General features: G+C 52.1%; 1 protein-coding gene across 2 annotated transcripts in view; it reads right to left on the reverse strand.

Moving 5' to 3' along the window:
• The window catches only part of PPARGC1B (PPARG coactivator 1 beta), a 113,360-nt gene extending 89,422 nt beyond the window's left edge, over positions 1-23,938 (reverse strand). Inside the window, exon 1 of one of the 2 annotated variants that reach the window (XM_046666681.1) lies at positions 20,856-23,936. In XM_046666681.1, the coding sequence (XP_046522637.1) occupies positions 20,856-21,566 (711 nt within the window). In that variant the 5' untranslated portion in view covers positions 21,567-23,936. Of the gene's footprint in view, positions 1-20,855 lie in introns of both variants that reach the window. The other variant, XM_046666682.1, reaches the window with a different exon arrangement.
• Positions 23,939-25,092: the final 1,154 nt, after the last annotated feature.

Consider the following 25,092-nt stretch of genomic DNA (forward strand, 5'->3'; position numbering starts at 1 on the left):
ACCCAGACTGTTGCTAGGAAAGATTAATCAAGGCCAGAAAATGCCCCAAGCTGCCCACCTGTCCTTTTTCTAGAACACAGACTCCTAGGGCAACAGGACTCCCTCCCAAGGCAGCAGTGTCCACGGGAGTCCACGCCTCCACATTAATCCGAGTCATTCCAGCTCTGTGACCAGCGGCTCCCTCTGGCCGGGCCTCCCTTCCTCCTCCAGCCTGGCCCCCTGGTCCAGCCCTGCTGATTTCTCCACATCATGACCCTGCCCCCAGGCCCAGCTATTCCAATTCTAAGAACCTCCCTCTTATTAAGCAACCCAATTAGCCCCAGTGACCCCAACTCTCTGCAGCCCTCTGAGCAGCCGGGCGTTAAATCGCAGATCCAAGAGTGGAAATTGACTTTGTGTCGACGGTGGCTGTGCACGCTGATATCATTAGATGGAGAGGCAGCGAGGAAGCCCTCATCTGTTAGGACAGCCTGCCACAGCCACTCTGAATTAGGAAGGCCTCGACTCGGCAACTTATAAAGGCCTTGTGGGTTTTACTCATTTCAAATAAATACTGTAGCTCAAGCAATGGCCTAAACTGCATTTATTCACTCACCTCCCCGAGGCTGACTCAGCGATCCCCTCGGGCGGGGCCCTGCTCTGATTTATAACTAGCTCCTCACCTGCTCTGAAAAGATGCTCAAACACACCTGGTCTCTTCACAGCCCCCCCTGGGTCCTGTTTTCATGGGTAGTTGGAGTATTTCGTGAAGAATGACAAGCCCAGCTGCTCAAGGCCTCTCCTCTTGCTGTCCCCACTGCCAAGAACACTTTTCCCCCAAAACGTTACTTCCTTTTTGATTTCTCAGGCCTCAGCACAAATAGCATCTCAGAGGGGCTTCCAGACCACCCTTTGTAATGTAGCTTACTGGCCGCCATCACATGTCCTTGTTGTATTGATTCTCTTCGCAGGGCCTATCACTAGCTGTTATCATCTTGTTTATTTTCTGCCTCCCTAGGCCAGCTCCCCATGGGCATGACTGGGTCTAGCTCATACCTGTTTCCCCAGGTCCGAGTACAATGGTGGCATCCAGGAAATGGGCATTAAACATGGGTTAGGTGAGAGAAGCGCCCCTTGGCAGAACAATGAATGACCCAGGTCAAGAGGTCAGGAAGCCAGGTCTAGTCTCAGTGGGATGTCAGACAAGGCACTGGACCATAAGGCTGTGGCCCCCGGTCAAGGAGGCTCTGATCCCCTCTGCTCACAGGTCACAGGTGAGGCCCCCACCCCTGTCGGGGGAGGAGGGAGGCAGGCTGAGTCAAGTTCCTGAGGTTATGGGAAAAGAGCACCTCACAGGAAGTGACCTGCAGTCTACAAGGGCAGGAAAAATCCCAAATCCCCTGAGTGTGTGTCCTAGAGCTGCTCAGCAGGGGCCAAGCGGAACCTACTGACACTGGCCAGACCACGCGACCGAGAACAGCAATAAAAGTAAAACAATAATGAACAATGAACTAGGGCCATGTAAGCTCCCCAAGGCCAGGGATGCTGCTACTTTTCTGCTCAAAATCCCCAACATCTGGATAAGTGCTGGCACCTAACAGGCACACCAGTAAGTACTTTTTAAATAACTTATTTATGAAGTACCACCTACATGGTAAGCACTTTGTATATAAATATAAAGTCTACCGATTCTTCAAATCAAGCCTGTCCAGCCAGGGCTCCCACCATTACCTCAGAGAGGTGATGTAAGATGCCCAACCAGCAAGGGAAGGCAGAGTGAGGCCTTGAACCCAGGGTGTCATCGGCCGCAGCCTGGCCCCGTGACTATGCAGCCACCACGCCTCCTGCAATGCCAACCAGTAATAATGACACCATCAACCAAGCCGCATCATGTGCCAGACGGGCTGGGCTCCACCACCGTGGTCTCAGTAATCCTTTCAACAGCCCTCTGGGCTCCACAAAGAAGGCTACCGTGGCCCCAAAAGGTGAAGTCACCTGGTGTAGGCTCTGCCGCCAACAGCTGGCAGAACTGAGATTCCAACTGATGTATTCTCCAGCTCTAAAGGACAGGCTCTTGGGGTTCAGCCACAGAGCACTCCCCTTGAAAGGGAAAGGCTGTCATGGCAGCTGGGAAAATTTACTATAAAAATCAGGATGCTCTGAAAGAAACTGCATGTCACCCATGGCTCCCACTACAGCAGGACGACTCGGGCCCCCGTTCCCGGTCAGGCCAGCCTCTGACACAGGACTCCGGCAGGTCCACTGTCTCGAGGCCTCACCTGGCCCACCTGTTTAACGAGCTGACCCGACTCTCAAGTTTTAGACATCTAAACTCTCTCACTCACTTGAAACTATGTAAATATGAATGTGATATTCAGTTTTTACAGCTTTCTACAGTTTATAAAACACTTTCACATTGATTATCTCACCTACCCCAAAACCCTGCTGTTGGGCTAACATCCTCGCCTCACAGAGTGGGAAAGAAACAGTGGCTCAGAGTTTAAGAGACTTCATCCAGGTCCCACAGCCGGCAGGTGGCAGGACCAGGAGCTGGATCCCCACCCTAGTCCAGCGGGCTTTCTCCTCCAACCGGCACTGCCAGAGGGGAGGAGGGAGCCCAAAAAGGTCCCAGGGTTTTGTGAGGGAAACTGTGGGGAAAATAAGTACATCCCTATAAACCAATGAGAAAGAATCAACAGCACAACGGGCCGCTCACTGGAGAGGAATCACAAGTGACACTTCACCATGAGGGGAAGACTGCAAATTTAAACTCCAGAGAGGCGGGACTGACAACGATCAAAAAGGTTTAACACCATGCTGTATGGGTGAAGGCGTGAGGAAGCGATCATTTCTTATTCATTTCTGTGGGAATGTAAAACTAATATAATTTCACGAAGGGGAAATGTGGCGATATTTACCAAAATTTGAAATGCACACGCTCTTTAACTGGGCCATTCCCCTCGGAGGATCTATCCTACACATCCACTCCCAAGCAAAATGACACTTAGACAAAGACAGTCCCTACAGACTCATAGCAGCACTAAATTAGGAATAACCTAAATGCCTAATGGAAAACCGTTAAACAAACGACAGTCAAGCTAGAAAATGAAGCAGATCTTTAAGATATATTATGAAGTGGAAGAAAGCAAGTTGTACGGCCATGCTCTCAGCTTGCTACCATTTGTGCAAAAAATGGAGGCAGGAGGTCAGACCCTCCATATGCTGGTGTCTGCATGCTATCTCTGGAAGAACATGTTAGAAATTGGTAGCAGGGTGCCCCTGGGGATAGGAGCACAAGAATGGGAGAAAGGACTTCCATTTGTAACTTTTACAATTTTTTCAAGCAGGATCACATGTTACGTTTTCAAAACAAATACAAAAGCCAGTCTATTGTCCTCTTCCCATTCAACAAGGCTGTATGTCAAAACCAGTATGAAAATTAATGTTTGGTAGCTGGATCTTCCAGGGCCTGCTCCGCGTGACCCCCACCAATCTCTTCCCCCTGGGCTGGCTCCAAATGCAGCTGAATCACAAGGTGGATCAGCTAACACTTCAAAGGGCCCGGCTGAGTAATCGATTCTAAATCAGGAAACCTGGGTTTGAATGCTTTCTCTACCAGCAAGGGTGTTTATCTTGCTCTGTACACATTAACAAACTTATGTATAGACAGATGAGATACACAGTGCGTGGAATAAAAGCCCAACCCCCCGGGGTGATTTAATCCTGGGGTAGAATGGCCTCAGGTCATGTGAAATTCTTGGAGGTGATCAGATATTGTCTGTGTTAAAACAACAGCCGCCGCTGTGGTACGCGCAGGCTGGTGGAGTAACAACACTGCCTTACATCTATTTATGACTCTACAACGTGCAATTAGCTTGGACTCCACGATACATGCGTTGTCGCAGCAATGCAGGGACTGCTCCCATTTTACAAAGGAGAGAGGCTGAACGAGGCCACACCAGGAGCCACAGTTAAACATGAAGCCTGTCTAGGTTCTCTCCCTCTCAAGGTCACAGGCAGACACCAGCCCATAAATGACAGCTGGGAGGCAGGAGAAGTGCGCCCAAGGAGGGAAGCTCGGCTGGAGGTGGAACCTACAACAGTACTTTAAAAAAAAAAAAAAAAAAAAAAAAGCACTGCTTTTGACTGGTTATTTCTGGGCGCTAGGATTTTTTCTTTCCTCTTGCCTATTTGTACTCTCTCAAATTTCAATAAATGAACACCTGCCACTTTTGTAACAAGAAAATACAATTTATACAGAAATTAAAGAAAACAGGTAATCATATATTCAGTTGAAAGGCCTTTAAACACACCAGAGTGGTTGTTTCTTGAGGGGAAGAGATTACAGGACATGGGCGGTCTCACTTTCTCTGACAAGTTAGTTCCTAACTCTTGAAATTTTTTTTTAATTTTATTAAAAAATTTTTTAAAAATGAATATTAATTTTAAATATATATATATTACATTTGTTGAACAAACAACCAAAATATAAAATGAAAAAAGGAATTTAAGGCAATAAGTTATTTCTCCAAAACACTTTGGGGATGATGGTGAATTAAGGAGCAATTAAACAAATGTCTGAGTTACAGCAATATAAATTTTTTGCTTTAAATTACATAATTTTTAGCTTCTTTTACTACTGAACAAAAGTGCTTTTAGGGGCCGGCCTGGTGGTGCACTGGTTAAGTTGGCACATTCCGCTTCTCGGCGGCCCGGGGCTTGCCAGTTCAGATCCCGAGTGTGGATATGGCACCGCTTGGAAAGCCATGCTGTGGTAGGTGTCCCACATATAAAGTAGAGGAAGGTGGGCACGGATGTTAGCTCAGGGCCAGTCTTCCTCAGCAAAAAGAGGAGGATTGGCGGTAGTTAGCTCAGAGCCAATCTTCCTCAAAAAAAAAAAAAAATTAAAAATTAAAAAAATAAAAAAGTGGTTTTAACTTGTTCTGTAAGGCTCAGAGCAGAGCTTGCCCTAGACCAAGGCAGATCCCGTTGTCAAGGCTGAAGTGGGGCCGGGCCGCCCACACGGGCACCCACTGTGTGCACATGGACCTGCCCATCAGTCCCGCTGTCACCTAATCCTGGCGGCTGGTTGCAAAGTCTGGCAGCTGGAGAGGGCGGGAGGGAGCTGGGGAGCTCTGGTGTTGAATTGCCTATTGGCCACACGGTACAGTAAGTGCGGTCGCTCTTTTTCCAGTGGATGCGAGCTTTCTTTAAATAATGCAGACCTCATGGTTGAGCTGGTAGCAGCTCTGCCTGAAAGACACTGGGGGCCCGGGGCCAAGAGCAGCCATCCTGAGCCTCAAGGAGCGCCCACAGCCAAGTCTGCCGACCCCCGGGGCCTCTGAGAATTCGCTGACACCTTCCCTCCCTCATTAAAATATTTTATAACTGAAACAGAGAGAACTAAAAGGCAGTTTTAAAGATAAAAAAATGACTCAAGATGGATAAAACAGTACTGTGAAAAAAGGGAAGAAATCAATTTTTAGATATAATCTATCAGTAGAAGATTTTGAATAATTTGCTCCTTTAAAAAAATCTGGCCCGAAGTTCCTGATTTTCACCCAATCTTTCCACCCCCGTGAGTGACTTATCCAAATGTTCCGTGATTCACTGAGAGGGCTGGAAGTCGGGGATTCTCTTGCCTGGAGGACCTCCTCCGCCTTCTCCTCCTTCCAAACCCACTCGTTTAAGGCACATGATCCCATGACAAATTTCTTCCAACTTGCAGTTCAAAGAGAAGTCAGCACCTGTCGCCAGGAAAAGGGACATAACTGGGGAATTAAGAACCTGCAACTGGCTGTGCCCAGAAATCACACTGCTGGTCTGAGATGCGACAGTTCCCAGCTCCATCTGTCTCCAGACTCTAACATTCTCCCTTCTCTATCCAGTACCTGGCAGTTCCACCCCAAGCAGAATTTACAAAATCAACACAACCCCATGATAGAAAAAGAATGAGTTACAGCGTGGCAGAGATGGGAGAAGTGGGGTAACTCAGGCCCAGAGAGGGAGCCAGATTTGTCCAAGGTCACACAGCAATGAGGGACAGGCAGGACCTGAACCCAGGCCTTCTTCAAGACTCCCAGAGACAATGGTCTCACCATAGCACTCTAATCTCCAGGGCAGCTAAGAAATTCTCTTAACAAGATTTTCTCTTTCCTAACTCTAATTTAAAGAGGAATCAATGGAAGTCAAAGAGCAATCAATGGAAATCCCCTCTTTTTTGGGGGGATTTGCAACTATTGCAAAAATCACACAATGGAACTCCAAAAAGACTGGGGATCATTGCTCCAAGGAGGATTCAAGACAACCCTGGGGAGGTGGTCTGGTGGTGTAGTGGTTAAGTTCACAAGCTCTGCTTCAGCAGCCCAGGGTTTATGGGTTCAGATCCCGGGCACAGATCTATACACCACTCATCAAGCCATGCTGTGGCGGCATCCCACACAGAAAATAGAGGAAGACTGGCACAGATGTTAGCTCAGCCACAATCTTACTCAAGCAAAAAAACCAGACAATCCTAGGAACTCAACCTAGACAAGGCTCTGACATGAACAGCTGAGGGGCCCCTTACAAAACCATTCCTTCTCGACCAGGCAGCCTCAGGGGCCACAAGTCCTCTATTTCTGTTGAGTTCCTACAGAGTGACCTTATTGGGCAAGTCGTTTCAACATCCCTGGGCCTTAGGTGCTTCATCTGTAAAATGGAAATGAAAATCCTCATGAGGATGTGAATCATGGATGTGAAAACGCCATGTGGATTTCACAGTAATATGCTAAAAGGGGTAACAGCGGTGGGAACAGGAGTCATAATTATGATTATTATGGCAATAATTATCATTATCATCATTAAATTTATTGAAGGCTTATCCTGTAAAGCTACAAACCTTATCCCTGCCCATCAAGTACCTCGTGGTTGTGGGGGCCCGGCCCCACCACGCTGGAGAGTGTTGCTTTACTGGGCAAAGGACTTTGGCCAAAACTGCAGGGGAGAGACTGTGCCCCAGGCTTATGCCTCCACTCCAGACCACAGGGTCATATCATTCATTCCGTCCTGCCTGTGAGGCCCGGGGAAAACCGAGTCACCCCCCCCAAGACCTCCCCACGCCCCAGAGCAGCCTCCAGCTGGTTTCTCGGGCTGGAAATCTTGGTGCTCCTACTTGTGATTCTTCCAGACACTGAGGTCATCCTCATGTTCTTCACCCTCCCGGGAGTCCTCCAGCCAGCTCAAATCCTCCACGAATGGGGAGGGAGCTCACGTCTCCCCAAGTCACTCACTGCAGGGCTGTGCAGGGCCTTAGGACAGGCTGGTCTGTCCCTAGGACGCCCCTCTCCACCGTATCAGCCAGCTCCCGCTCATCCCTCAATACTCTTTCTGCTACACATGCTGTCTGGACACTCCCTCTGCACTGGCCACCTTCCACGGCCATCTGCGGATCTGTGCTTCCCAGGACAAGGAGCAGGGCTTGTCAGATCTGCAGTCCCGGCTTCCCGCACAGAGGGAGGGATGGCTGCATGGACAGAAAAAGGAAGGGGTATCGAATGATAATCCATGTTGTATAACTCACGGGGTCCACCAGTTTCCTCCACCAATCTGTCATCAAAGCAACCAGTCACTGGCTACCGTTATCACGGTAACAAGAAGGCACTGCACCAGGTTCTTCAGATGTTTTATCTTCTCATCGATTCAACCACCCGCTGAGAGACTTACTATTATCCCATTTCACAGGGGAGGAAACTGAACCCATGCAGATTAAGAAACACGCCTTAAGTCACTCAGCTGCTAAATGACGGACTCTGGACTCAGACCCTGCCTCAGAGCTCGGGTCTTGACCACCGTTCTAGTCTGCCCTCCGCTGACCCTCAAAATCCAGACCCCAGGCTGAGTCCACAACTGGAACCAGCTGACACCGCTTCGTCTGGCTGTCCCGCAACTGGATTATTGAAAATTTACTGTGAGGTCATCTGAGCAAAGGAGGTCTTTCTTCTCATTCTGGGGTAGATTCCAGATTTCCCTCCTGCCTCGCAGGCTTTTCCCATCATCCTCGAGCCTAGTCTGCTCTCCCCGAAGACTCGATCCATTAATCTGGGCCTACTTTGGCTCTAGGGAGAAGGGCCTCTGGCAAGATACCACCATTGTCCTCCAGGTTGGCCTGCTACTATGCTGTGCCCGGCCCACCCACCCCCACCCACCCCCACCCACTCCCACCCACCCCCAGAGGTGGGAGATTGCCACATTCCTGCTGGAGGCCGGTCCACAAAGTGCAAGCCAGGCAGCCACTCCCTCAGTCACCAGGACAAAGGGCAAGTGCTGGAAAAGGCTGGAGGCCCAGGGTGCTGCTGAGCAGGTCCTGTGGCTGCACCCACAGGACAGGGAAGAGCTCTTGCCCAACCTAGGGAGAAAGTGGTGTGAGGTCACTGGGGCACTGGGGCATGACTCCCTGGGGGCAGGGCTCTGGTCACACCTGCCTGCTGGGCCCCTGGGGGCCTCTGAGTGGCTCAGTCAGCAAAGGATCTATATCCCCCAGCCCCACCACTCACCCTCTGAGCCTCAGGTCCTTCATCTAAAGAATGGGGCTAGGAGTATTTATCTCCTGGGTTGTTGGGAGAGTTAAGTGAGCTCAACACCGTGGCCAGTACAGATTAAGGGCTCAGCACACACTGAATTAATTAATTAATTCATTCATTCATTCAAGAAACATTTGGTGAGTGCCAGCCATGTGCCAGGCCCTAGGCTAGGTACTGGGGATACAGTGGGAGCCAGAGAGGCAATGTCCAGTCTTTGTGGAGCTTCCATTTCCACAATGCCAACAGGCAATCAATGAGGTACAAATTAATAAACAAGAAAGTACCTAGGAGTGGTACACGCCTTAAGGAAAAGAGAACACAGTACTGGAAAAGAAAGCGGAGAGAAGATGATCAGGACAGGCTTCTCTGAGGAGGTGATGTCTCAGATCTGGAGGAGGTGAGGGAGCAGCAGGCTATGGCAATGCCTGGGAAGAGCATGCTAGGCAGAGGGAACAGCATGTGCAAAGGCCTCACTACATTAGCTCGAAGACTACTTCCATTATCATTTGAGCTATGCCCTGCCCACTCTGTAGAAGCAGCACACATACCTGGGAGGACAGTGAACTGGGCATCAGGAGAAGTGGGTTCTAGTCCTGTTGCTTCTCCTAAACTGCAGTGTGGCCTGGGACCATGACCAGCACTCTCTGATCATTAAGGGTCCTGATAAATCAAATGATCACTGGTCTGAGGGTCCGTAGATGGCTTGCATTCCCTCAGGCTCCCTCCCTTCCCCTGCTGCCAACCTACCCACCTCTTACAGTAACTGTGATGCCCCCTCCTGAATTGTCCAATAAGCTGGTTTGCGGCTGAGGCTCAAGGAGGTCAGATACAGCGATGAAGACAAATACTTGAAAACTGATTTGCTGCAGGATCCTATCACATCCCTCTCTGGGCCTCCATTTTCCCAGCTGTAAAGTGGGAACACTCCTCTCCTCTTGCCTGCGACGCAGAATTGACGTGAAGATCAAATGGAAACACCAGATGAGGAGGCCGCCCTGCTCTACACGGGCATCAAAAAGTGGCCCTCCATCCCCTCCTCGGTCACCTGTATCCTCAGTGCCACCTTGTGCTCCAGACTAAGGCAGGAAGGACAGAGAGGGCAGGAGACACCCACTTAATGCCAGACACTCTACAAACAGTATCTGATTGTTTAGAACCAGAGCAGGGGTGCCATGAGAGGAAGCTTTTTAAAAACATGGAAGCTTAAGGGCCGGCTCTCTCTCAAAGATTCTCATTCAATAAGACTGGGATGGCCCCAGACGTATAATTATTATTTTTTTAACTACACAGTTGATTCGGACATGCACTCATGACTGAGAGCCACTGATTAGTCCTACCAACCCCGGGAAGTAAGGCCTATTATTATTCCCATGTGGGCGCTGGCTATCTAGAGCACAGAGTAGCTGTCTCACTCCTTGGATCACACAGCTAATAAGTTCTAAAGCTAAGATTTGAACCAGACAGTTTGCTCTCGTCGGTCACTAAGCCATACGGTTTCTTGAGGCCAATCAGCATTTGCCACACACTCTCTACATCCCGTGCAGCCCTGGAAATACAAAGACAACATCTCACGTTAGGAGGCTGCCTTAGCTTTCACAGCTTTTACAGCTAGACTGACTCCTTATTCCCCCGACATCATGGAGGAAGAAGGGTGCTCACAAGAAGCTAAGTTTACAGGTGGCTGTGAAACTTTTCCTGCTTTCGTCAGACTTCCTATTTTAGATGGTAAGGTCCAAGTGCATTTCCCTCTTCCTTGCTTCCTCGAACAGGCAACACGGAACAGAAGATGCCTTTCCTCGGGGATGACCCACTGTCTCTATGACGCACCAGCTTTGTACTTCAGGAACAAGGCACCTTCTTGTCCCTTCACTGAAAGGCCCCAAGTTGGCCGGCCCCAAGGCCGAGTGGTTAAGTTGGTGTCTGCTTCGGCAGCCCAGGGTTTCTCCAGCTTGGATCCTGGGCGCGGACATGGCACCGCTCATCAGGCCATGCTGAGGCGGCATCCCACATAGCAGAACTAGAGGGACCAACAATTAGAATGTACAGCTATGTACTAGGGGGCTTTGGGGAGAAGAAGAAGAAAAAAAAAAGAAGATTGGCAACAGATGTTAGCTCAGGTGCCAGTCTTTAAAAGAAAAAGAAGTCAGCCTTGACCCTGTCTTCTCTTTAAGAAATAAAAATAAAAAGGCCCCAAGTTGCCTGCAGGGCCACAGTCCACATGTTTCTGCCTCTGGCGGAACCACACCCCTGCCCCATGCCTACACAGACACACACTAACAGAGCCGACTTGCTGCTTCTGATGGGATGAGGCTGGACAGGACTGTGGATCTTTGAGAAGTGTGCGTAAACTAAAGGCAGATTGGCCCTAAGTAGCCCTAAGGTGACGGGTGATCAGACGTGGGACAGACTGAGTCTTGAGAGGATTCCGAGGAAGGAAAGAAAGATCGATATGGCGTGGAGTTAACCCTCTCGGGCTGGAGGATGCGGCCACTGGTCCCCGAGCGCTCCCTCGCCCCTTTCCCTCCCTGGAACTCCCTTTCTTCCTGCAGAGCGGAGGCCGGCCTGCCCAGGCCCTCTGGAATAGGCAGCCAGGCAACAGACATGAAGCCCAGTGTAAGGCACTGGGTTCACCCTCCCTGGAAGGTGCCGGCACATTCGACCAGACACCTACCCGCAGATACAGAGACTCCTGAAGCTGGAGCCCTGCCCTAGTTGGGCCAGAGCAATGCCCTGTGACAGGCTGGACTCCTGACAGCGGGTTAACAGTCCACGAAGACCTGCCCACTGGAGGGGTGTTCTCATAGGGGGTTCCAGAAGCTTCAGAAAGTGCTTGCCTTTGATTCCTTTGGGTGCCAGGCCATCTTGGAGATAAGGGCAGCAGGCTCCTTGTGGGGACGGGGACAATCCCCTCACCACACATCCTAGCACAGCTCCAAGCACAGAGAAGGGGCCTCTGGGGCCAGGCAAAGGCATGATGAATTTTCTGAAAGATCTAACAGCATTTGCTCACTCATTCAGTCACTCAAAAAATAGTTACTGGGGGCCTACAGAGTGCCAGGAACTCTTAAGGCACTGGGGGACTGACAAGATCCCTTTCCTTAGGGAGCTCCAGTCCTGACTGGGGAGAGAAGAGAGAGGAGTGAAGAATAAACTCATAAACAAGAGCTATCACAGGCTGGGCCCGGAGTTCTGCATTTAACAAGGCTCCAGGGAAAGCCAGGGATGGGGACGAACCTGGCACAAAGCGGGCCCTGAGCAAACGGATAGTCCCTCCCCATACCAATCCTCCTCAAAGCCAACCCTCTTCTGCACCCCATCTCGGCCGGAGAGATGCCACTAAGCCCCTGCACTCTGGGCCTTCTCTCCCACATCCCTCTCGCTTCCACCGGGCACCCCTGCTGAGGCCGACTGCAGATGCTCCCTTCCTGCCGCCCGTGACCCCCATTCCGGCTCTTTCTACCTGCTGCTCAGCCAGATTAGCCACACTCTAGTGATTGCTCTGAACTGGGGCAGCCCCGGGTTCAAATCCCAGCATTTCCACTTCCTGCCTGGGTCCTCTGGGCAAGTCATTGAACTTCCTGCAGCGTCAGAGCACCACGGTACCGACCTCACCAGGAGGCTGAGGATGAAACAAGATAATGCTCCTAGAGGTCCTAGCTTCGTACTTGGCACATACCAAGTGGTCACTAAGTATTAGCTATTTTCTATGATTGCTGCTGTTAATAACAACCCTAATGCACCCTCGGCTGACTCATCGCTGCCTGCCAGGTCCGAACTCCTCACCAGGACACTCAGAGCTCTCCTTCAGTCAGTCTCTCCATCTGCTTTGTTTGGGGGCAGCTGGAGGACGGATATAAACTCTCCGGGGAACAGGGTAATGCAGGCAGGACACACGAGGTGTCTGTAAGAGACTGTGGGATCACAGAGCAAAAGAGGCCACTTCAGAAAGGGGGAATTAGGGAGGTGGCACTCGAGCTGGGCCTCCAGGATGCAGTTGGAGGTGGGGGAGACAGATACCGTGGCAGGGGTCTTGGGGCTGCCTGGTACAGGGAAGGGACTGCAGAACAACACCAGTACCACCAACTCTGGGTCAGCCTCAGTCTGCTCGACTGTAAAATGGGCTAACAGTGGGGACTACTTCATGGGGCTCCTCTGAGATTAAACGTGATTGCACATGTGAATAATTTAGCACAGGGCTCAGCAGAGTGATTGCTTGAAAGGGTTAGCAGCTGTTGACTGTTCTCATCACTGTGATTCTTGAAAGATACGGCTGAAGATGAAGCCAGACTGGGAACACCTAACACCAGGGTCCATGTTAAGAATACGATGTTCTGCTCTCACAGCAGTGGTGCAAGGTCGCATGGTCACACAGTATTTGATGAATAGGTGGATGGATAAGCATTTGAGGCCTCGAATGTCATACCCAGGAGTCTGCTCTGCAGGTTGTGCAGGGTGGGCCTGCAGATGTTCTGAGCAGGGGCTGCTGTGGCCTAGAATGGTTAGCAGCACGGAAGCCGGGTCCTCCTCGGTGCCAAGGAGCCAGGGCAGGGCCCTCCCCAGTGTCCTGGGTACCACACTTCCCCTTGAGGAGCCTGAGCAGAAATAAAGGCTCAAGCAGCCACGTTGCCAAGGCTGTTTGCCATGGCAACATCAGGGAGCCACTCGTGGGCCGGCTGCTGCAACTGCTCAGGGCCTGGTTCCTACCGTCTCCTCGCTCTCCCTCTGCTAAATGACTGTGTTCTGCCAGGCAAGCACAAGGCAAAAACACGGCTGCAGCGCAGCCGGGGAGCATCCATCTCATCTCAGCCAAGCAGGGCTCGCCCGGCTGAGTCCCCAGACAGTGGGTCCCAGACAGCTGAGTCCCTGCCATGCAGAGCCGCCCTGCCCAAGCAGACAGCAGCCAGGGGTCCTGTCCTGCTTCTCCTGGGTGATCTGAAGGCATCCCCTGTCTGTTCCCAGTCTGTTTCCTCACTTCAAGGTAAGGGCATTGAGCAAGACGGTCTCTAATGCACTCCCAACTTCCCGAAAGCTCAAATTTACATTAGTGTATTTACATCGTCATTATCATAGTGGCTACCATTTATTGAGCACTTACTATATGTCAGGCAACGCTGCAAGCATTGTTTATCCTCTGCAGTTATCCTAAGAAGAACATACTACTATTATCTCCAGTTTTGCCTATGAGGTAACTGGGATCAGAGAAGTTAAGACACTTGCTCAAGGTCACACAGCTAGTAAGTGGTAGACCTCTGATTTAAACCCTTGGCACTCACTAGCTGCCAAGACCCTGAATGACTCACATAACCCTCTGTGCTTCAGTGTCATCACTTACAAAATGGGGGAGACAGAACCAACCTCACAATGATTGTAAGATACCCAGGCAATAGTCCTCAAAGGTCCCTTCACAGATACACACTGAAAACAGGCACGGATGACACGAGGCAGTGTGTGGGTGGAGGAACGAAGAGTGGCCACGAGTCGAAGCCGGGTCACGGGGGCACGGGCATTCACTATTCCGTTCCCACCACTGGCTCCTTGTGTCTGACATTTTCCACAGTGAAATGTTTAAAATACAAAGTTCTTTTCAGAGAACCTGACACCTAATCATATAAAACATTCTTTTGCTCAAAAACTCGTCTACTTCATGGGTAACCACAATGCCCGTCCAGGATAAAAATATTATTTCTTGCCCTCCCAGAGCTGCCAACCTAGTTGTAGGGCTAAGAGTCAGCTGCCCCCTCCTCACGGCGGGCAGAGGCAGAAGAACAGGTGACCAAAAAGGTTTCCCAGAGGGGACAGGTGTGAGCGGGTCCCAATGTGCAGGTGGGCGATGCCGACGGTAAAAGGGTGGGGGTGAAGGTGTGGGGAGGGCGGCTCAGGGCATTCCAGGAGCATTTATTAGTCTGTCCCTTCTCAGGAATACACGGACCGAAGAGACACAACAGGAAGCAGTGTGTGCCCTGAAGAGGCTCACAGTCTAGCATATTCGTTCTCTCGGTGAGGGTTCCGGATGGGGACTGTGTTCCAGACACTTGTCTCTTCGCTGTGGGGAAAAAGGGCTGAACAAATCAAACAAAAATCCTTGCCCTCAGGGAGCTTAACAATCTGGAGCGATTTCCTACATGTTAACACTTCACGTGAGCTATCCTAGAAGAGATCTACCTACTATTTGGTGCTTATTATACGCCACACGTTGCGTTAGATGCTCTAAATCCATCTTGTCATTTGATTTTTACTGACTCCTCAAAACAACTTTTAAGGGAAGTACTATTCATCATTATCTTTACACATGAGGAAATGGAAGCTGAGAGAGGTGAGGTGACCCACCAAAGGTCGCACAGCCGGCAAACAGCAGAACCGGGACTCAAACTAGACAGGCTGACTTTGAAATGGGTGCACGCTGCCACGCATGGGCTGGAGCAGCTGTGCCTGAAGGTGAGAAGGAAGGCGTCACTCAAACGCGGGAGCTGGGTTTTGTAGGATGAGTGATGGAAATGGAGACAGCGGAGACAGAAAACAGCAGCACAAGCCCGCACTTTCAGGAAGAGGACTCATGACACACTGCAGGGTGGGCCAGGATCCCAAAGGGGAAGCAGACCACCCAGGACCGTCTGGGGCCCAAGTCTCCAACTTCAAATACTTGAAGGTCCTTGAACATTGGTTATACTTCAGGCTTTAATTTAAAAGTACTGGGGAGCCATGGGTGATGTGCAAGCAAGGGAGTGACATTAGACACGCTCTCTAGTGACTGCAGGAATCCAGTTGTGAATGGACAAGGACCGAGACCAGAAGAGGGAGGAGGAACAGAATGGGCAATCCAATCAGCTGAGTCCACAGGATGGCTGAGACCTTTGGTGGGTCACCTCACCTCTCTGAGGACAGGACAAACAGGAAATGAGCCCGCTCAATCTCCTCCAAATGACTAGTGGTGTTCCCTTTACCCTCACATAGCAAGAATTATGCTTCTCTCTTCTGCATGAAAAAGGTTGCAGGGACGGGAGTTCACACTATACTTGATCCTGCGCTTCTAAAGCGCTTCAGAGAGAATTCCAAGTTTTGTGAGTAGCAAGCTGACGCTCATTTTATACACATTATATTATTTAATTCCCAACCCTGAGAGTTAAGGCCTGCTATCCCCATTTCACAGACTGAGAAACTGAGGCCTAGAGAAGTAGACGACTTATGAGTTCTGTCTTCTCTCTATACAACATGCCTTCATTTGCTCAAGCTGCTGGAAATATAAGGAACGGAAACAGAGAATGGTCCCTGTCTTCATGGAGCTTGGGGTCTGGGAACCGTGCCCGCTGATCCTGGCTCTTCCACCTACTCGAAGGTAGTATAATTAGGTTGTCTTCAGCAAATCAGTGAGTTCTCTGAAATTGGAAAGTCCTCATCTGTAAAATGGGAATCATAATAGCACTAGACTTTGCAGAATCTTTATGAGAATGAAACGTAAAAACGCAGAGTGCATGGCATCTAGAGGATGCTCATAATGTGGTGGTGATGATGACAATGACAAAGGAGGAAACAGCGATTAACACTGCAATGCTCGTGTTATGACCTCACTTCCAAGCCCAAGCCCCTATTTGCAAGGCTGCTCTGACTCAAACCAGTCTTCCTTCTATTATTCCAGGGAGAAGAGGAAAGGAGTGATTCACATCTTGGCAATGATGGAGCTTCTGGCTGGCCTTCACCAGCTAGGGAGAGGAGGGCCCCAAGGTGAAGGGGAAATATGAGCCCCCGGGGCCCAGTTGCTGGGCCACTGCCTTTCCTGGGTTTCACAGGCATCCTGATCATTAGCACCAGCCAGGCGGCCCCAGTGAAAGTGGAGCCTGGGCCTCTGGTAAACGAAGCCAGCAAACATGGCCCTTCTGGGCTCAGGTGAAGAAGTTACTCCTCCTGGTCTCACACAGGTGAATCGGGGGCAAAGACTGCACTTCCATCTGCCCCTACACATGGCCAGAACTTTGACCTGGAAAAGGAGTTAGCCCTGTCTTTGGGGACTGTGGGACAGCAGTATTCCAGACCCAGCAAGGGAAGACTAGGACCTCAAGCCATTTTCCCAATTCTTCACGTGGGAGAGACCCCTTCCTGGTGCTCAGATCCAGTTTCACAACAATGAGGGGATAGGGTACCAACTGAAAAATGGGCCAAGTTCACAAATAGGACAGTTCACAGAACAAAACCACAAATGGCCCATAATCACATGGGGAGAAGGTCCAGCATCACAAGTAATCAAAGAAATGCACATTAAAACAACAAGGTGACAGACTTTATTGACGAACAGGCTGGTAAAAAAGAAAAACAATGAAAATACCAAGTGTTATCTGGGGATGAGGAACAAGGCGATCCCACACAAAGCTGGTAAGTGTGTAAGCAGCACAATCTTTCTAGAAGGCAATCCAGAAATGTGTTTACTGAACGCCTGCATAGTTCCTTTGACACAGTAATTTCACTTCTAGGAATTTAAATGAAGGAAAGAAGACATATGCAAAGATATTCATTTCAGCATGGCTTACAAGAGCAAAAAAAAAAAAAAAGAATTATAAACAACTTAAATGACTAACAATAAAGAACGGATTAAATACATTTTAGTTCAATCTCCATGAAATACTTTATAACCATTAGGATATTAAGATATTAAGTAGAATGTTTACTGATGTGTAAAGACAGTCACAGCAAATTGTTTGGAGGGGGGATAAAAGCAAGTTACAACAGTGTGATTCCAAGTTACAATTAGTATTTAGAGGATGATTCCATTTCTGTACAAAAGATATAATTGATAGGAATCAACAGGAAAGAAAAAAGTCTGGAAAGATATATAAAAATTAATAGTGGCTATCTTTGGGTAAGATTCCATGTTTCAATTTTCTTCTTCAGGCTTGTCAGTATTTTCTAACAATTCTATAACTAAATATTTTTAAATAAGGGGGTGGACCAGATGATTTATAAAGTTCCTGCCAACTCTGACATTTTGGGCATCTATGATTGATGTCCCAAGTGACTTCAAACAACCCATATTTAGCGTGGGCTTACTGTGTGGCCTTTGGAGCCTAAGTCATTGCCCACAGCTGCAGCCCTCTGCATTCCTCTCTCCTGCTACTCGCTGCCCAGCTGTCTCCCTGGCCAGCCTGGGAGCTTCGGCAGGGCAGGGCCCGGGTACAGCCCAGGCCCATGTCTGTACTTCATGTGCCTAGCCAAGAGCTGAGCAAAGGAACTCAGCATGGGGACAGGTGCCACGGGGGCACAAAGATATGAAAGGTACCACTCTAGTTCTAGAAACCTCCTGGGACACGGGACTCACACACAAAATGGTTGACTAAGAAAACCAGAGGAGAGGGAAAGCTGGGCAAGCGGGGCTGGGAAGGGCTGCTAGAGGAGAAGGCCATGCAGAATGGGCGGGTGAGGGCACCGCAGGCAAGGGGCACAGGCTAAGCGAAGGTGAGGCCAACCCCAAGTCCTTTGGGATCCATGTCCCAAACCTTTCCAAGGAACTTGCATAATCCCCGGGCTGCTGAATTTCTGAACTTTGGCCCAAATAAGTCAAAGTTAAGTGTCCTACACAGGCATCCTCCCTCTGTCTGATCCTGGACTAGCCAGGAAAGACAACACAAGTTTTTGGATAAAGACAACCAATACCTTTTTATTCACTTTCCCTACCCCTTCCAAAGGGAGATGGAGAGGGAGTTGCAGGAACAACCAGACATCTCACATGCAAACAGTGCTCACCCCCACCACCTGGCCACTGGCTTCTCTTGCCGGCACTACCAGCCCCATTTGACAGATGGAGGAAAGGAGGCTCAGAGAGTTAAAATGGCTTGCTCCGGGGTCACCCAGCCAGAGAGTGGGGAAGGCGACTCCACTCAGGCCTTCTGACTCCAAGTCCAGTGCTATTTCGAGGTAACACACAGGACCTGGAGTCAGGAGCCCTGGGTGGCTCTGTCACTCACTGGCTGCGTGGTCCTGTACAAGCCGCTCACCCCTCACAGCCTCTATCCCCAACTGCAAAATGAGGAGGCACCCGATGGTCCGCCCAGGTCCTCTCCCCGCTGGGCTCTGTGAGCCTTCTAGGGGTGGCTGCAAAGCTCCCCCTATCAATTACATTTCCCAAGTTGGGCCGGCAAGGATCACCAGAAGATCTCCAGCCCGTCACGTGGTTCAATAAAAAGAGCAAACGTCCCAGATTAACTTTCACTGCACTGCTTGTGCTGACACTTGATTACCCAATTTTCTAGTTTCGTTGGGTGAAATATGCCTGCTGGGTAGGCCCCCTAGGCGGCTAAAAGGGAAAATAATTAATTATTGGGGAGCCAAAGAACACTGAAGATGGAGTTAAAACCTGGAGTCGGGTCCAGAACAGACAGTTCTTGCTACCGGTCGCTGCGGCTATTTCAGGCCTCCTTCACCCGCATCTCAGTCCAGAGGTTTGGAGACGCTGCGAGGGCTGAGGACGTAACTTTCCCAGTGGCAACTCTGCCCCGCCCGCACCCAGTCCCCCGAGCCCCAGGCTGTTGGCCGGGACGGGGGAGGGGGTCGACCTTCCGCGCAGACAGGGGCGCGGGACTTGTGACGGCTCCGGTGACCGCCGCGGGAGCTACACTGCAGTTTCGTCAGAGGTAAAGGTACGCGCCGGGCGCGCGCGGCGTGTGCACACAAACACACACCCCCGCGCGCGCAGACCGCTCATCACACTCTCCCTCGGCCTGGAGAAGCGCGATCACACGCCACCAGCCCCATCGGCCCCTGCCCCGAGCCCACCCGAGCGCGCCCGCCACCGACCACGCGGCCCCGCGGCTCCCTGGCGCATGGCCGTCCGCAGCGAGCGAGGGCCGGCCTTCCCCCGCGCGTGGCGGGCTTCCTCTCGGCGACACCCCGCCACGCCGCGCCGTCCCAGCCGCCAGCCGGGAGCCGCCAGCCGGGAGCCGCCACCCGGAGTCCGCCAGGAGCTGCACGTCTCGGCTGCTGCGTCCGCTCCAAGTCGCGTCTCACGGCAAGGAGTCAGCTTGCAAGCCTCTCCCCGCCCACCCGGTCCCATGACAGCTGCTGCCGCCCAAAGACAGGCAGATTATAACAAGAAGCAAAGTTTCCCTCTCTGCCCTCCCTCCTCGCCCCCCCCCCGGGCGCCGCCTTCCCCCTCCCTTCCAGTGTTATGCAAAACGAGCCGGCACCGGCGCTCCGACTCCAGGTACCAAACCAGCCCTAGCGAGCCGCGCCCGGTTCCGCCCGGCGGCCCCTCTCCGCTCCCGGGCGTGCGCCCGCATCCGGGGTCTCATTCTCGGCTCCACCGCATCCCCAACCTCCTGGCTACCCGCAGCCGGGCGCCCAGAGAAAAAAAAACCCTAACTATGGGGCCAAACTTTATGCTTGCAACAGGCATGGGGTGGGGGAAACCGGGGAAGGGGTTGGGGGCGCGCACGCCTGTGCAGGCATTTTCGGTGGCTGCTAGTCCCAGCAGCACCCACCCCCATCCGTCTCCAAGTCACCAGCTTCCTCGCCAACCCCCCCTGCACACCAGAGCACCCTCTCCTGTCACGCGCGTGTCGCCGGTGGGGCTCCCAGGAGCAGTCAGCCCGGGACGCCGCCTCGCCTTCCCTTCCCCCAGCATCTCCGAGCGCACACGGGGCCGCGCGCCACAAGGGGACCCAGGCGCCCCCAGACAGTCCTTCCGCCCCCATCCTGCCGTGCTTTTCCCCCGGGGGGCTCCGCTGGGTAGCGAAACCAGGAAGGTGCTCTGCCCGTTCGCATGTCCACGTGCCCCGCAGACCCCTATGCCCTTAGCAGGCAACTGGCAGGAAACTCCGCGCTGCGGGCGCCCAAAGGGAACCGCGGGGGGCCAGCAGCAGCACGCGGGGGGCTGGAGACCGGAGAACCAGGGGACTCCGGGGACCGGAGCAGGCGCCTGTGTCGGGGCCACAAGTCCACGTGAAAGTACGGCAGCAAGTGCTGGGAGCCTGAGGGCGCGCCTTCAGCACCCAGAGCCAGGCTGAGGGTCCCCCACATCTTGGCGTGGCTCCACCTCCCCAAGGAAGTGCGGTACCCCCCCAGCCCTGTCGGCGGGGGGCGGACTCCAAGGGACTGAGGCTAGACCCTCCCCAGCTGCCGCGGCGCCAGCGTTCTGGCATGCGCGGGGGGACCTCCAGCTCCCTGCCCCCGTAACGGGGCGCATCGCGGGGCGCATGGAATGGGGGTTCTGCAGCCTGGAACCCCGGGTCCCCCCAGTGCGCCCACCGCTGCCTCCCGGCCTCCGCGGCTGCGATGGCAGCCCCCGCAGCTCAGCACCTCTGGCCCCGGGCCCGCGGCCCCTGCTGGCCGTACCTGGGTGTCGGCAAGATAGTTGAGGAAGAAGGAGGAGAGCTCTTCGTCCAGCAGCGCGCCGCAGTCGTTCCCCGCCATCTTCCAGCCGCGGCTGCAGCGTGCGGCGGAGTCAGCGCCGAGCCGGCCGCGGGGGAGGGAGCCAACAAGCGAGCGAGGGAGGCGGGAGGAGGCAGCGAGGCCGGCGGGAGGCGGAGGGCGGAGCTCAGGCCCGGGCTGCCGCAGGGCCGCTGGCTGCGGGGGCGGGGCCGAGCGGGCCCGCGCGAGCCGGAGCCGGGGGTCGCGCCCCCACTTTCCTGCCCAACGCCTGGCGCCGCGATCCTCTCCCGCAGCCCCGAGCCGGGAGGAAAGCGCCCCCAGCTGGGTGCTGGTGCCCCAGCCCCAGCCCGATGCCTGCGCAGCAATGCGGGCAGCCCCCCGCTCCTGCCAGAGCGAATCACGTTGCGTTAGCGCTGGGCGGGTCCTTCGAGACAACCTGCTTCTGCACAGCCGGGGAAACTGAGGCCCGGGAAGGCCTCTTTTGAAGCCGCAAGGCGCTTCAATAGCAGGAAGACAAAGCCCAGGCCTGACTGGCCAGGAGGTTTGAATTTCCCTACCCGGGCTGGAGGCTCGAGTTGCTCTGCCTTGGCTGCCGTAGGTCAAAGGTGGGGAAATCAGGGAAGGCTCCTTGGAGGGGGTAACATTATCTTTTCCTTGAAAGATGCATTGACCCATCTTCTGTTGAGTTTGACCACCTCTCTCTCGCTCTCATGTCTCCCCTCACGCCCCGCCCCCGCCAAGAAAACTTCAATGACTTCTCTTACTCTGGCCCACAATGCCTTGAAGTGGCCAAGCTCCTGCCGGCTTCCCCAGGCCCACTGGCCTTCTCCCACTTCCTCTGATGAACCATTTCACAAAGGGCCTCTACACACAGAATGCTGTCTCCTGCCCAGTGGCCATTCACGTGGTAACCACATCTTCAGGGCCTCCTTCCCCATTGCCACTCAGACTGTCAACCCGTTCTCTCTGCCCACCCCCACCGTCATGGGCATCCTTAGCCCTGCAGACCTTTCTTTTAAAACGCTGGTCACAGTTGCCATTTTACCTTTGTTTCAGTGAAGATTTGATCTTCGTGTCTCTCCTTACTAGACTCTAAGACACCTGAATGCAGGGCCTGAATCTGCTTTTGCACCTGCTGTGTCTCCAGTGCCTGGCACATAGTAGGTGTTTAATAAATAATGCGTTAACTGAAAAACCTAGAAGGTTTCGATCCCGACCACCACCATCACACATCCTATGGACAAGGAAACTGCCCACAGGGAGTGAGTGCCTGAGCCAGAACCAGAACTCAGGCATCCCAACTCCAATCTTGAACTGCCCTCATCGTGCCCTGCTATTTGCCCGCCAGGAGATGAGGGCACCACCTGGATGAAGGCGGGAAGATTTAGGCCCATTGATTGGGCATGCCTGCCTCCTGCCCTCCTCCCACCCTGTACTCACAAGGGCTGCCCCACCCTGCCTGCCCTGCCCAGGGCTCCCTCCCAGCCGGTGGAGGAAACAAAGAGAGTCCCCAGGACAGTACAACTGCTCAGACTTGAACACCTGAGCAAAAGCTTCCTTCTTCTCCAGTCTGAGTTTCCCGGAACTGCAGGGCGTGAATTCACCCTTTGGGCTACAGGTGCGCTTTTAAGGAGCGAGGTATTCTAACAGAGAGCCTACATCTAGCCTTGGAGCTCGAGGCTGGGAGTCAGCAGTCCTGGCTTCTGGTCCAGCCCTGCCACATCTTGTTCCAGTGCTGGGCAACTGGAGAAGTTGAGAGCCTGGGCCCTCTGGTCAGACTGCCTGGTTTTGGAACCCCAGCAAGTCATTTAGTCTCGGGCCTCGATTTCCTCATCTCCACAAATTGAGATCACAGAATGACTTACTTCATAAGGATGTTATGATTGATAGGATGATTGAGGAGATAATATATGCAAAGTGTTTGGCACAGTGCCTGGCCTCATAGGGAAAATGCTAAACTCTGGTCCTCTCTTTCCACATCTGTAAAAATGAGGATAAAATACATACCCCTTGAAAGCCAATGTTACTTTCCTTTCTTCTGGCACTTGCAGGCTGCTGGCTATCTTATACTCCAGGAGATCTGGTTGTGAATTGTGGTACTCACTAGCCATGTGCCCTTGGTCATTTATTTAACCTCCGAGCCTCAGTTTCCTCCACACAGGGATCTGGTAAAGACTGAATGAAGCAATGCATGTAAAATGAATGGCATGGCCCTGCACCTGGCAGAGAGGAAGTGCTGATCCTCACTCTTGTCATCACCACCAGCACTAAAGACTTGAGCTCCCCTAAGGCCCCACTTTTCAGCTGCTTCCCTTGGACACCAGAGGCAGAGGCCTGTGGGACAGCTTCCAGAGGTGTCGCTACCAGATCCAGCCTGGCCTCTGACTGGTGTTATGCCCCTTAGAGCCTAGAGGCCAGTCTCAGAGGGAGGGTCCCCAAGAACAGTCATCTCCTGCAGAGCTGCAGGACCGGACAGGGCCTCCCAGGAAAGGCCTCAACAATGCTCACCAAAGGCTTTTGTCTTTAAAACTCCAGCGTTGATAGAAAAGTCTCAAATTGCCCAGCTTCAGGGACTGTCTCACTGATCATTGTGTCCTCAGGATGGGCTTCTGGCTGGCAATAAACCCAGGTGAGAAGGCACCTCCCCTGAGATATCTAGCTTCCTTTTCAAAAGCATCTTATCCCAGGAATTCCTTCGTCACAGACACCTGTAGAGTCAGCCTCCTCACCTTCTCTAGTCCCTGCAGGAATTGGAACTTCTCCCCTGAAATTAGAAGCCCTCAAGAAACGTAAGGTGCTAGATGATCTTGTGCAATCATGTGGTTTGCTTCCGTCTCTGAGGCTGTTTCCGCACCTGTAAAGCGAAAGGGCTGGGCTCAATGAACCTCTCCGGAACCCGCCAGAGATATGATGGCACTTTATAACTATCAGCAAAACGTAGCAGCTTTTCTGTACTGAGCATGTGCCAAACACCTGAGTTTATAGCATCTCAGGTTGCAACAACCTGAGTCATCGGCATTGTGATGTCCATTTTATGACTGAGGAAAGCAAAGCTTAAAACGGTGATTAGCTAAAGACCAAGCTGTTAAAAGACACAGCTGAGATTCAAACCAGGTCTGTGACAGACCAAGCCACAGACCCTTGAAAGGGATTGAAAAGACCTCACACCAGCAACCAGGAAGCTGGAATGGTGGCACCTTTCTTATTTTATGACTTTCAAGTGGAAGGCAATAATAACGCCAAACTTGGACTCCGTGTGTTGACTTCTATCTTCTTGGCCCTTTTATTGGCCTTGCCTCTCCCGAGATTAGTGAAAGTTTGTTCTGCGCATGCCCTGGGCAAAGCCCAGACTCCTCCAGTCTCCACGGAAATGGCTCCAGCGCAATGAACCTATTTAACTTGAATATTTTAGTCACTATCAACAAATGCTCAAAAGTAAAACCATCAGCATTTGCTCCCTTCTGATAATAGGAGAATGCTTTATTCAGACACTAAAGACGTGGTTCTCAAACTCTAGAGGGTGTGAGGTCACCTGAGCCATATCACCAGAGATTACGTTTCAGTTGGTCTGCCATGGGCCCGGGAACCTACATTTAATGGGCTCCCCTAGATGACTCTGCTACAGGAAACCGCCCATCATGCAACAGATGTTTAATGAGCACCTACTCTGTGCCCGTCATCGTGCTAAATGCCTTGGATCAATCAGCGACCACAACAGCTGCCATCCCTGCCCACATTCTATTCAACACAACTGCTTAGTAAATTTTTGTTGAATGAGTGAGGGAAATGGGACACGGGTCCTGATAATCACTGAGGTTTCCTGCCAGCCACCCACAACTCTGTGATTCTATGGTCCAGGCCAGGGAGCCAGACACATACCTATTTCCCAGCTTCCATCCCAGAGGCAGGGACTCAAGCCAAGAGGAACTGAAAAGTCACCTGCTTTGCATTGTTAATTCTGAGAGCCATTTCCACCTTACACTGAGTGACAGAGCTTTGGAAACTTCAGAACCGTGGAAGGCAGTGGAGGTTGTGTTATTCACCCGCTTCCCTGTGCAGGTAGAAGAACATGGCTGAGGCCACACGGCCCTTCAGTGGCAGAGCCGGGACTAGAAGCCAGAGCTCCAGACTGTGTGTGTAGTGCTCAGGCGGCCTCCACAGGATCACCTCCTCATCGGCACTGAGCCTTTGGAAAGACAAA

The sequence above is a fragment of the Equus quagga genome, chromosome 7 (genome assembly GCF_021613505.1).
Source record: "Equus quagga isolate Etosha38 chromosome 7, UCLA_HA_Equagga_1.0, whole genome shotgun sequence".
NCBI classification, from domain to species: Eukaryota; Metazoa; Chordata; class Mammalia; order Perissodactyla; family Equidae; genus Equus; species Equus quagga.